Source organism: Canis lupus, chromosome 5 (genome assembly GCF_003254725.2).
Source record: "Canis lupus dingo isolate Sandy chromosome 5, ASM325472v2, whole genome shotgun sequence".
Classification (NCBI taxonomy): domain Eukaryota; kingdom Metazoa; phylum Chordata; class Mammalia; order Carnivora; family Canidae; genus Canis; species Canis lupus.
The window spans coordinates 32,222,717-32,236,010 of NC_064247.1; the positions used below are offsets into that span (position 1 = coordinate 32,222,717).

A 13,294-nucleotide genomic window follows, 5' to 3' on the forward strand; every position below is an offset into this window, starting at 1 on the left:
AGCTTCAGAATGATTTTGCAAGGTGCAATGTGGCCACTATGGAGGTGGCTCGTGACACCCAGTGCTGTTAGGAGTCCAGAAAAGGAGGTCCCACTGCAGACAGGGCACAGCACCCGGACCCCCCTTCCCTTAGTGAGCATTTTCCACAGGCCGGGCAGTGGGGCCATCGCCCCCAGGGTTGCGGGGAGCACCGTTGTTCCCCGAAGCCTCTTCTGCAGGAAATCCCACAGGGGTGGGGGGAGTTGTTCCCCAGGCCCTCTGCCCCCACCCACGGCCTCCAGCAGAGCATCTGTGCTCCAAAACCCCCCCCCACCCCCCCACTCCCCCCTACCCCCCCCCCCCCCGCCGCCTCCCTGACCTGCATCCCTCAGGATCAGTCTCAAGGAGCAGCCGTCAAGGACTAAATGTGTCTCTTCAGGAACCCCCCTCCCCTTTGCTCCCCACATCTCCCAGTCCTGAACGACCAGTTCACACAATTCCAAGTACTTGCATCTTCTCTCCGTACCCTGCCGAGCGGGCTCCACATTATAACCAGAACAGTGACTTGCCAAAGGAGGCAGGACTGCAGTGTCTCTGGGGGTCCCAGATGCTTACGGCCCCCCCTCCACTGTGCCCCAACCCCCCTCCACCTCTGTTTTTCCTTCCTTTGAAACCCCCAGCGGAGAGCTGGGAGCGGGGCGGGGGGCGGGCTCCTAACCCGTCACGTTCCGCCTCATCTCGCACACCCAGCGCTGCACCTGCTTGCAGAAGTTGTCATTCCAGCGGCCGTTGGCCCGGACTTCAGCACAGTCTTCGCCTCCGCCCACCTCGTGGCCCTGCCAGTCGTCTGGCTGGGTGGCCGCCCAGTTCCTAGGAAGGCAGGGTATTGCTCGAGCTCTGGCCCCTACCCCCACAACTCTCAGCCCCCACCTGAGAAGAGCACAGCCGAGGAGGAAGGGTCCCGGGAGTGGATGCTGCAGCCTTGAAGGGACAGGCTTGGGGAATTTGGGCCCCAAGGGAAGGATGGGCAGGGACAGGGGCAAAAGACTGGGTGGCTGTCCCCAGGCCAAACTAACAAAGCGGAGGGGGAGCCACTTACTTGTAGCTCTGCTGATAGTCGGTGCCGTCCACCCATCTCCAGGAGCCATCACTGTCAGTGAGACCTATCCAGGTATCGAAGGGGTTCGTGTGTTGTAGGATGAACTTCTGGAAGACAGGTGGGGAGGAAGGTTCTAATCCTCTGAAGCTCGAGCAGACAGTAGCTGTGGCTGCCTCCACCAGGCCCAGCTCCATCCATCCCCAGGCTGAAGCCTCAGCTCCCTACACAACTGTTCCTGCTTTTTCTTCTGGAACAGGAGTTAGGGTTTAGAGGACTTTGCGGGGCTAAGACTCGGTGTGAAGTGCTTTACGAAGATGATCTTATTCGATCCTTAGAAAGCTCTCTAAATCGGGTACCCCGGTGATTCGCACTTCGCGTGTGAGATCAGGGGACTCGCAGTAGTCCGGCAGAGCCCAGAAAGTCTAGGGCCCGCCCGGGTTTGTGACCGCTGCCCCCTGACCCGACGCCCCACCTCATTCCCAGCTCTCAGCTGCCACCCCAACCCTCATCCTCTGCTGTCCTCTGCCCACCACCTTAAATTCTTGGAATCCTGACTCTGGCCCCTGCCCCTGTTGCCCCCGTGGAACTCAATGCCCGTTCAGGATCTCGGTGTCACTCCCCTCTCAGGGGCATGGGTCCCTGCTCCTGCTTCTCTACATAGCTGTCACTTCTAGAGTTTTGCCAGGCTCTGGAGCCTCCAAGCTTGGACCCACGACCCAGAGCCCCACTCCAACTTGGCTACATGGGGTCCAAGATCTGGGCTGGAAATAGGAGGCTGCTCAGGGTGCATGGGCAGGGACTGGGGAGAAATTGGCCCTGAGACAGCTCCCCCAGACTCATACACCCCCTCTAGGTCAATAGACAACCCCCCCCTGCCAGTGGCCTTCTCTTTACAGATGGGACTTAAGCCCCATGGTTTGGGAGGGTGACAGAGGGAAGGTGTGGAGGAAGGAAACAGGGGTAGCTGGACTAACATACCCGCTTCACTCTTCCCTCAGCGAGTGGAGGGTCTACGACCCCATTTGGAGGGAAATTTCTTAATTCCATTCGCTTCCTAGATACCCAGTAATGATTGCAGACCACACCCTGCGAGCACAGGTATGGTGGTGCCCTCAAATTCCAGAATCCTGCAAACCAGACAATGTTCTGTGCTGGAGGAGTGGCGCTCAGAGGCTGCGGGGCTGCCTCACAAATTCACATGAGTCAACAGAGCTGGAGGCAAAGTGCTGGAGCCCAGGTATTCTATTCGCTGCCACCTGCTGCACCGTCCCCTCTTCCCACCACGGCCGGAAGCTGAATAACTGAACGGAACACAAATTGACCATATCCAGCCCTCTGTGTTGAAGACTGAGGGGAGGAATCAATAGTGCCAGATGATTGGAGAAGACGGTCCAGGAGAATTCATCTCCCCTATTCCTGGGTAAACAACAGGCAAGAAAGAATGGCGTCCATTCATAAACATGGCAGAGGGGGGATTATCATGGAACTTATGCAAAAAGTAGAGAGGAGGAAGATGAAGAGGAGGACAAGGAAGAAGCAAGAACTCTGATATTAAGAATTGACGTGAGGGCACCTGGGTGGCTCAGTGGTGGAGCGTCTGTCTTCAACTCAGGGTGTGACCCCAGGGTCTTGGGATCAAGTCCCTCATCAGGCTCCCTAAAGGGAGCCTGCTTCTCCCTCTGTCAGTGTCTCTGCCTCTCTCTGTGTCTCTCATAAATGAATAAATAAAATCTTGAAAAAAAATTAAAGAGGAGATGAGTGATATAAAATATCAAAGAAGACCTCCAAGAGGAAAGATGACACCATGGTAAAGTGAGGGGAAGGAACCCAAGAGAAAGATTTGAGCCACGGGGGACGAGCCTAGGAACTCAGCAGAAAGGTGAGTCTGGGATGTGAAGGATGAGCTTGACAACAGGACCGCAGCTCAGAGGGAAAGGAAAAGACAGGAGCACCTGACACAGGGCAATGGCTGTGGGCAGCAGACAACAGAGGGACGTTTTGATGACCCGTTCCAGAGAAAGAAAGAGAACACACAAGAAAAAAAAGTTCAAAGAAAAAATTAAAAAAGAAATGTTCAAATTTTTTTTCAAAAATCTTTTAAAATATATATTTAAGAATTTAGGAAACCTCCAAAATGTACGAATTAAGAGGATGCTCCTGGCCCCAGAGCCAAAATGCAGAGAGAAGGAGCAACAGCAAGATATATCTGGATGAGGCTGATGAAATTCAAAGACAGAAAAGACTCCAACTATTCAGGCAAAACGCTTACGGAGTCTCGGAGAGGAAAGAACGAGGCATTAGAAACTTCAAAGTTGCCAAGAGACTTGATTTTCATTGCTCTCCCCAGAAAAAAGTGATAATTATATGACGTGCTAAGGGTGTTAGCTGATGCTATGGAGCAATCACATTGCACTATGCACATTGGATCCCTCAAACATATACAACATTATATGTTGATTATATTTCAATTTTTTAAAAAAGAACGAGGCAGGGCACTTGGCTGGCTCACTCGCTAGAACATGGAACTCTAGATCTCAGGGTCCAGAGTTCAAGCCATATTGAGTGTGGAACCTACTTCCAAAAAGAGGAGACATTTGAAGAAGAATCAGCGGGCTGGTTTCCTTCTTCATATGGAAAGTCAAATGAAATCTTTCATTTTTTTTAAGCCAATCAATTTCAGCCCATTGTTTAAGATTATCACAGTAATCACTAGTATAGCCCAAAATAAGTGACACCTAGTTGGAGATACCATAGGGGAAAAAACAAAAAAGAATACATCTCACACAACAAATGTGAGGAAACAAATGGAGGACATTGACAGAAAAGAAGACAGGCTTGAGATTAAATGTGTCTATTTAAAAAAAAAAACGTAGGGGATCCCTGGGTGGCTCAGCAGTTTGGCGCCTGCCTTTGGCCCAGGGCGCGATCCTGGAGTCCCGGGATCAAGTCCCACGTCGGGCTCCCGACATGGAGCCTGCTTCTCCCTCCTCCTGTGTCTCTGCCCCCCCCACCCTCTCTCTCTCTGTGTCTATCATAAATAAATAAATAAATCTTTAAAAAATGTAAATGAGGTACACATCTATTAAAAGAAGACTCTTAATCAGTTTTTAAAAATCAAAAACATAGGGCACCTGGGTGGCTCAGTGGTTGAGCATCTGCCTTCCACTCAGGGCGTGACCCCAGGACTCTGGGGTTGAGTCCAACATCAGGCTCCCCGCAGGGAACCTGCTTCTCCCTCTGCCTGTGTCTCTGCCTGTGTGTGTGTGTGTGTGTGTGTCTCTTGTGAATAAATAAAATCTTTTTTTAAAAGAAAGTGCCTGGCACAGAGCAAAGACTCAGTGATTATCACCAGTCATATCCTCGTTTTTTAAAAAGTCCACTACCTACCCTAACAGCTTGGTTGTCCGTGGTGAACTCTGGTGTTGGGGGCAGTGGGCAGGAGAGACCTGGAATGCTCTGGAGGTACCCAGTCACCCACGGCAGGTGTGTCCCTGGGAATCCTGCCCACGCGGTCCCTTACACCCAGTGACCCCCTCATCCCACATCCAGCAAGAAGGGACTGAGCGTCTGCACTGTGTTCTTCAGCCAAGCCCGTGGCCCTTGGATCCTGTCTCCTGACCTGTCGCTGGTCACCCGCTCACCTGCCCATCCCCCACCCCCAGCTCCCGGCTGTAATGCCCCACCTCCTAGAATCGGTGACTGTCTCACCACAGCCTTCCCAAGGCTGTGCTGGACTTCTGCTTCTGGACCCTTCCTTTGGTTCCCAAATAACAATAAAGCAGCGGGACCAGCCTCCCAGCTGCACCCTGGGAAGGGTCTAGTCTCACCTGCTCCTCCCTGGAGTTGACGACCACCAGGTGCGCGCTCTCCAGCTGGCAGTACTTCTCGGCCTCCTCCCAGGTCTTCCCGGAGCGGGAGAACCAGTAGCAGCTGCCCTCGTACTCCAGCCAGTTGACCGGGCAGCAGTCGGTGCCTGCGGGGGGCGGGGAGGTGATGGGGGGTGGGGATGAGGTGCACGGAGGACGCGGGCACGAGGGACCTGCGGACTCCCCTCCGTCCCTACCGTTGCTCTGGAAGAACGCCACCTGACACGTTAGGATGCGCAGGTCCGAGGGGAAGTGCTTCAGGTGCAGGAGCAGGGTGGCGTGATCTAGAGCACCGGGGAGGGCGTGATGCGGCGCGCTGGCTGGGGACGCGCACACACACGCACGCTGCACGCACTCAGGAGGGTGTCTGACCTGCCTTCACGTCCCTCTGCTGTTTCTCCAGCTTGGCTTCCAGAGAAGTCAGCTGGCTACTGGCACCGCCCCCTGAAAAAGGAAAGCTTAACCATTTCCTCCTCCCTTCGACCTCTTGAAGCTCCCTCCACCCTCACCCACCCTCGTGCCAGTGCTCCCCGTGACCTCTGCCCTTGGCCTCCCGACTCCCCCCGCCCAAGTCCCCCGCAGTGACTTTGCAAGGCACAGACCTGCCCCCTCCCCACCCAGCCCCTGCCACACTGCAAGGGGTCACAGTCCCCTCCGGCCTCACAGGTTCTGTTCTCTCCACCTGGCACGGACCCCCACCGTGCTCACCTGCCTGTCCATCCTTCCGAGCCCCTGCGCCCAGGGGTCAGCATCCCTGGAAGCCTCGCCCAGCTTCCCCGGCTGGGCCCCCACCCTGCAGACCCAGCCTGGGACGCCCAGCAAACCCGGTGTGGATGAGCCGCGGGGAGTCGCCCACCCACCATCGGAGAGGAGGACACCGAGCTCCATCAGGACCCCTGAGGAGAAGTGGCTGAAGTTCTCTTTGAGGATCCGCAGCTCCTCTTCTAGCTGAGCTCCTTGTCAGGAGGCAGGCAGAACAGGACAAAGTGGAGAGGGCAGCGACCCAAGTGACAGCCCACGCCCAACCAAGTGCCCCGCTCCGCCCCATCACCCACCCCCACGGTTGTCCCAGTGCTGCCTCTTTCTGGCCCCTCTCAGAGCTCTCAGAGCCCTGGTAGGCCCCTGGCACCACCCCATCCCCCACGGCGCCAAACGACCCTCACGTTGGGACCCGATGACGCAGATCGCCACCAGCATCAGGACGTTGAAGCCTAGGACAAGCAGATTGAGGCGGTATCCAGAGCAGAGACGCTGCAGCAGAAGGGGCTGGTGGGGAGGCAACCCTGCGGGAGATGGGGTGTCAGAGGAGGAGCAAGGGGACCGGCGGACCTGGACAGTGGACACGTGCAAGCATCAGGGAGACAGAGGTCTGAGGAAGTGCAGCCCTGGTGGGGGTAGATGGGGGTGAGCTGTGGAGGGAGTTGCTGGGCTTTGACCCCAGGGGTCAGGCATTGCACACATTTGCACACTCACCCCCATGTGAACACATGCAGATGTGCACACACAGCAACTCAGGTGCATGCAACATGAAGGCACACGGTAGTCACATCACCTGTGTGCAAAACCCCGGGCTTGGACCCCGGGGACCCAGAGGCCAGGCCCTGCGTTCTTGGGCCTTCCACTCCCCAGGTCAGCCCTCTCAGCCCTGTCCTGTGGCATCCCACCACCCCCTCCCCCCCATCCCCACTCCCATCCTCACCCCTGCCCTGGAACCACCAGAACCCCTGCTCCCTGGCGACCTCTCCCCTCTAGCCTCAGCACCTTGCAGAAGCCTCTCCCTGCCCTTAGCCAGAATGAACCCCTGACCCCCCCACATACACACATGCTTTTCTCACTTTGCTCTCACACTCCACACTGTGCACACACACACTGAGGCATGCACATTGCTGCATGCACACTCGTTGCCCCTCGCATGGCCCCATCCCCACTGGCCCCTGCCACCCTCGCTTTGGGACCGGGTTATGTGGCCGGCCACCAGCAGTGGGACGTTGACACCCAGGATGGGCACACACTCTCATTAACACTCTCACACTCACACACATTAACGCACACACTGTCTCGTACACACTCTCATGTGTGGTAGCACACACTGACACATCTTCACACGCGTACACACAGACACACACAGTGTCACACACTCACAAATACACCTGCAGTTTCACAGGCGTTGGGTGGCTCCCCACCCCCCAGCCCCTGGCCAGTGTGCCCTCCCTGCTGAAGCTCCTGCGTTTGCATTATCCACCTGAAAACAAGATGCTTCCTCTTTGCCTCAGACCCCGCTTTCCCATATCCTCATCCCATCCTGGGCCAGTTGGTCAGGGGCCCAGAGTCCTCTGCCCAGTGTACCTGCTGCCACCATCCTGCAGTGGGCACTCCCTGTGCGGGATCACCCAGACCTCCTGAGATCTTTACACCAATGACTGTCACCATCCTCCACTTCAGACACACTCAGGACCCCATCTTGATTCACAGAGGCCATGTCTTTGACCCCTCCACTACCCGCTCCCCTCTCTGGGTACAGCCTCCCCTGTGCCTGTCACCCCTTCCCCTCACACCCTTCCCATCGCCTGGGCTTCTCTCCACACAGAAGCTCTTGCTGACCACAGTCATCCCCATCCAGCTAGGACCCCAGGGCTCAGTCTGGCTGCTCTCTCCAACCCTGTCTACTCATGAGGCCCCTGTCCTGCTTCCCAACCTGACCTGTGATCTATGAACCCCAATTCTGGGCTGGCTTGGCAATCTGAGCCTGCAGGCCTGAGATCAGACCACCCGTGGCTGAGTCCTGCTGTGCCACCAACTAGCTCCGAGGTCTCAGACAAGTCACTCGGCCTCTGGGTGCCTCAAACGTCCTCGTGTCCATTTCCACGGGGTAGCTAAGGTAGCCAGACTCACAGACATCAGGAGTAGAATGGTAGTCACCAGGGTCTGGGGAAATGGGGAGCTGCTGTTCAAGGGCTATAAAGTTTCAGTTACACAAGATGGATAGGTTCCAGGCACCACATTGCACCTGTACTGGAGCTCACGACCTGCGTTGGCACCCCGAGTCACTTGTGAAGAGGGCAGAACTCATATTACGTATTCTTATCACAACTTTTTTAAAGATTTCATTCATTTATTCATGAGAGACAGAGAGAGGCAGCGACACAGGTGGAGAGAGAAGCAGGCTCCATGCAGGGAGCCCAAAGTGGGACTCGATCCCAGGACTAGGATCATGCCCTGGGATGAAGGCAGGACAATTTTTTTTAATGGGAGTAAGAAGGGGCACCTAGGTGGCTCAGCCAGTGAAGTGTCTCCCTTAGGCTCAGGTCATGATCCTGGGATCCTGAGATTGAGTCCCACATTGGGGGTCCCTCTGCCTCTGCTCCTCCCCAGCTCATGTTTTCTCTTCTCTCTCTCTCTCAAATAAATAAATAATATATATTTTTTAATGGAGATAAAAAGAGTAGCTACCAGATTGGATTGTTCTGAGAACAAAATGAAGTAAAACACACAAACTGAGGGCCAGGCAAGTTTGAAGGTAAAAGCATAGGTCTGCCGGACGTGGAAAGCCAGAGGCTAGATCCACCCTCCCCACCAGAAACGACCAAGACAACTATGAGAAGCCGCCCTTTCTCAAGACACTCGGATCTCAAGCAACAAAGGGCGAGGATCCCTGAGAGACAGGGAACAACGAGAGGAGCCCAGTGGTTCTGGCTGCTGCAAAGGGAAAGTTTTCAGGCCAGGCAGTGGGGAGGGGAAATCCAAGCAAAGCCCAGCAGGCTGACTCACCGGGGTGAGGACATGAAATTGAGAGTCTGGGGAGTGCGAGGGTCAGAGAGGAGAGAGCTGGCCACAGAATCCGGGAGGTCTGCAAAGAGCTCCCCCCAAACCTTAGCAACATCCTGAGCACACAAACAGGCCCCGGGATGGTGCCTCGGGAGTGCTCCAGACCTGCCCAACATATCATAAAAGCAGGGGCGCCTGACTGGCTCAGATGGTCGAGCATCTGACTCTTGATTTAAGATCAGGTCTTGATCTCAGGGTCTTGAGTTCAAACCCTGTGTTGGGTGTAGAGGCTACTTAAAAAAAAACAAAAAACTTGCAAATGTAGAGGCTGGCTCAGATGAAGAACATGTGACTCTTGATCTCAGGATCATGAGTTCAAGCCCCACGTTGGATGTAGAGATTACTTAAAAAGTTAAATAAACTTAAAAAATAAAGTAACAGATTTTCTTTTAAAAAATCATAAAAGCAAAACCCAAAAGTATCAAATTGACTAAGTTGCTTAACCGCACCCCCAAAAGAAAACTCAAGGTTATGCAGAGGAATAGAAATATATCCAGCACACGATGTGGTAAAATTCACAATGTCTAGCCCGCAATCAGAGATTACCAGGCATACAATGAGGCAGGAAAACACAACTCATAATAAGAAGGTTAATAAATGTATCGAAACTGACCCAGGGCACCTGGATGGCTCACTTGGTGAGGCGTCTGGCTTCAGCTCAGGTCATGATCCCAGAGTCCTGGGTTCGAGTCCCATGTCTGGCTCCTTGCTCAACAGAGAGCCTGCTTCTCCACTCTCCCTCCCCCTGCCTCTCCCCTTGCTCGTTCTCTCTCTCTCCCTCTCCCTAATAAATAAACAAAATATTTAAAAAACAAACAGACCCAGAATGGACACAGGTGCTAGAATTAGCAGACATGGACATTAAAACAGATAATATAACTGTGTGCTGTTCACAGACATGAGCACAAGTCAAGGAAGATACTTAAACATCCCAGGTTGAACTCCTAGGCATGAAAACCACAATGTCTGAAATGGAAAATACACTGGGTAGAATGAGTTTGACATAAATAAAGATCAGTGAACTTGGAGACACAGCAATAATAACGATATAAAAAGAAACACCGGGAGAGAAAAGACTAAAAAAATGCAGAGGCCATCAGTGAACCTGTGGGACCCCGAATATTATAGTCCTTGAAGGAGAAGAGAGCAGAGCAGGGAGGGAGGCAGAAAATGGGTGCTGAGGAAAGAGTGGCCAAAACATCTCCAAACTGGCTGAAAACTAGGCATCTAGCGCACGAAGAAGAGTGCAAGCTGTCCTGGGAAAGCAGGTGACGGGTGTGGATGTCGCTGTGTGCCTCTGTCTCCTGCCTTGCTGCCCAGCAGGCTTTTTGGGGTAAGCGCCCTCCTCCGTGAAATCCAAGACATCCAGGCTCTGCCCCAGCCTCCTGCTTGAACTGGGAATCGGTGCCCCCTCAGGAGATCTCATGGGGAGTGGATCTCACGCCCAGCTCACTACCAGGAAAGGAGGAGCCGTGGTGGGAACACCTACCCCTCCTGCTGCCCTTGCCCTAATCAGCTCCCATCTACCCCCCCCCCCCCCCGCATCCTGCAAGGGCACCAGGTCCCCTGCTGTCCACCAGCCCTGGGAATGAGGGTCCCTCCCAGAGCCTCCTGTCTCCGCGAGCCTCACACCATCACCACACTCCTTGCAGCCACTAGAGGAGGATCTAGGCTGGGAGCTTAGGGGAACGGAGTGGGGGGCCCAGATCGTGCTGTGCCCAGCCCCCAGCTCCCCCCCACATACACACTCTCCTGGCTGCACATGCTTTCCTGGCACACACAGGCATGCATGCACACGGCACACACACGTACACACACTGCTCAGGTTAGGAGGAAATGTGCATGCGCACACACACATGCACACATGTACACATGCACACACATGCACACATGTGCTTGCATGCTACTCAGGTTGAGAAGAGGAGGAGGAAGCCGTCTCCAGCATTCCAGTTAGTCCCTCGCCTCAGGGCAGACACCCTTTCCTTGGGGTCCCGGGGGTAGAGAGGAAGGTGAGGTCAGCGGGCAAGCAGTGGAGACAGGCACCCTACACCCAGAGAAGCCTGGTCCCTGGTCACGGGCGAAGGTGACAGAGACCCCAGAGCAAGAGAGCAACCGGCAGCTACTCGGAGGAGGTATGAAACCCCAGAAACTAGACACTCACTTCTGCAGAACCGGTCTTCTCTTCTGGGACCATGCCCACGAGGACCCGGCCCCTCACCTCTGCCCAGCTGCTGGTCGCTGTCCTCAGAGTCCAGCTGCTGGATGTCTTGACAGTCCTTGGCCATGCTGGGTCCGGGGCAGGAGCTGGGTCGGGCTGAGGCTGGGCTCGCGGCTAATGCTGGAAGCTAATGCTGGCAGAGGCCCACGATGGGGTTGGATGGAGGGTGGGAGCAGGTCCAGGCTACCCCTGGGGTCGGGTTTCAGCTTGGAGGTGAACGTGGGGCTGAAACACGGCTAGGTCCTGTCCCTTCTGGGAGACTGCTTGGCTGGCAGTGCCATGGCCAGGAGCCCACCTCCCGCACTCCTGTGGACTCAGCCACCTCCCACTCCTCCCTCCGGCCCCCGCTGCCCCTGAACTAGGGTCTCCTCCACACCAAATATCCCCAGTGCCACCTGCCTCCCCAACCTTAGTTACCTGTTAAAGTAGGGTGGCCGGACTCCCAGGTCCCTCACGCAGCCCAGGCCCCAGGACAAGGAGGCACCAGAGCCAGGAGAAGTGGGGCAGGGGTACCCGGAGTGGCTGGTCTGGGCGAGAACCCCGAGCCCGTGTGTCCGAGTGTCCGAGTGCTTCTCACCTGGTATCAGCTGCCCCTGGGACTTTGGACAGTAAATAGAAGGGGAAATGGGGTTGGAACTCAGGCAAAGGGTGGCGGGGGCGGAGGACATGACTGTGTCTGTTCCTCCCAGAGAAAGGGGTCTCCTGGCCTATTCCCCATAACCCAGCCAGCTACCTCGCTCTTCACTGCAAGTTTGGGAGGGGTCTGGTCCCGGGGCGCTGGGGTGCAGTTCACCGGGCTCCCCTCTGCCCCTCCCCCCTTCGCTTCCTGTCCCAGGAGTTCCCAGAACTGTTGGTGTCTCCAAATATCCTGGCCAGGATCACAGGGGCCGGTTCTCTGGTCTTGCCCAATGTGCAGGCTCAGCATCCGGGCTCCCCAGCTCTGAGCTGGTTCACCTCCCTCTTCTGGGAATAAAGCCCCTCAAGGACCAGGGCATAAGGGCAGGGACACCAGGTGGCAGCAAGCGGCCCTCCCTGGGCAGAGGGATGGAATCTCACCAAGCCCCGTCCTCACCTGTGCTAAGTCAACTACATGTGACTGTCCCAACACGGCCCCCCCAGTGGTGGGCACCTCTGTGGCCCCCACTGCCCAGGGGAGGGAATGGGCCTTCAGGAAGAGTAAGTGACCTTCCCTGGGCAGAGAGAAGCAAATCAGGGGAAAGTCAGGCCATAAGACAGAGGTCTTCACAGTCCTGTGGAAAAGGTTGAGTAATGGGGCACCCGAGTGATGGGGCACCTAGGTGATGGGGTGCCCGGTTGATGGGGGCACCCGGGTAATGGGGTGCCCGGGTGATGGGGGCACCTGGGTAATGGGGCACCCAGGTGATGGGGGCACCAAGGTGATGAGGCACCCGGGTGATGGGGCACCTGGATGATGGGGGCACCGGGGTGGCACAGCAGCTGAGTACCTGCCTTCGGCTGAGGGCATGATCCTGGGGTCCTGGAACCAAGTCCCGCATCGAGCTCCCCACAGGGAGCCTGCTTCTCCCTCTGCCTGTGTCTCTGGCCCTATCTTTGTGTCTCTCATTAATAAATAAATAAAATCTTAAAAAAAAAAAAAAAAGAGCTGACCAAGTGCATTATCTACTCCATGCCAAAGTTGACCAACTGACATCCGGGAATCAGGACAGGAGAGGGGTTTTCTCATTGGCCACACACCTCAACTGGATTGACTCCAAGTTTCTGGGTTCAACCATCACTGCCCACCCCCAACCTGGTGAGAAAGAACAGGAAACACGAGAGACATCCCTTGCCTCTTTTCTCCCTGTTTGAAACTCAGTATCTTAATTTTTACCAAAAGTTGACATGTCCTTGGACTATTTCTGAAAGTGTCATATGGTTTTGTCACTTTTCTATTGGGTTTTTCTGATTTGGGTTATGGAATCCTGTTTTATTTGGTTGATACTGGTTTAGGTGGGGTTTTCTTTCTTTCTTTCTTTTTTTTTTTTTTTTTTTAGGTGGTGGGGGACCTCAGGCACAGAAAGTCAGGTTAGTCGTATTTCTGAGTTCATGGACGCCCCACCTTCCTCCAATCTCCCCTCCTACTTTCCCTCCTCTATCCTGTTCCCCCAAACCAATTCTACTCTCCACGTGCAAACAGTCTCCAAAGACGGTGGCAGTCAGCTTCTTCCCTTGCCATGCATGCAAGTCACACCGGCCACCACCTGAAGAGCCAGAGTCTGTTTCCCTTCCCCTTGAATCTGAGCTACCTGCATTGCTTGCTGTGGCCAGTAGAAAGTGCTAGAAGTG

General features: G+C 55.0%; 1 protein-coding gene across 2 annotated transcripts; it reads right to left on the reverse strand.

The window, feature by feature from the left end:
- Positions 1 to 476: 476 nt before the first annotated feature.
- ASGR2 (asialoglycoprotein receptor 2) lies at positions 477 to 12,587 on the reverse strand. Of its 2 annotated transcripts, none has more exons than XM_035716408.2 (10): positions 12,454 to 12,587; positions 11,405 to 11,586; positions 10,931 to 11,120; positions 6,108 to 6,227; positions 5,805 to 5,900; positions 5,317 to 5,388; positions 5,142 to 5,228; positions 4,906 to 5,051; positions 1,079 to 1,185; positions 477 to 849 (listed from the first exon to the last, which is right to left on the reverse strand). In XM_035716408.2, exons 3-10 carry the CDS (start codon positions 11,052 to 11,054, stop codon positions 693 to 695), a joined length of 909 nt encoding a protein of 302 aa, XP_035572301.2. In that variant the 5' UTR covers positions 11,055 to 11,120; positions 11,405 to 11,586; positions 12,454 to 12,587; the 3' UTR covers positions 477 to 692. The 2 variants fall into 2 exon arrangements, with proteins under 2 accessions (XP_035572301.2, XP_025284427.3); XM_025428642.3 differs by lacking the exon at positions 12,454 to 12,587 and adding an exon at positions 11,721 to 11,870.
- Between the last annotated feature and the right edge of the window lie 707 nt (positions 12,588 to 13,294).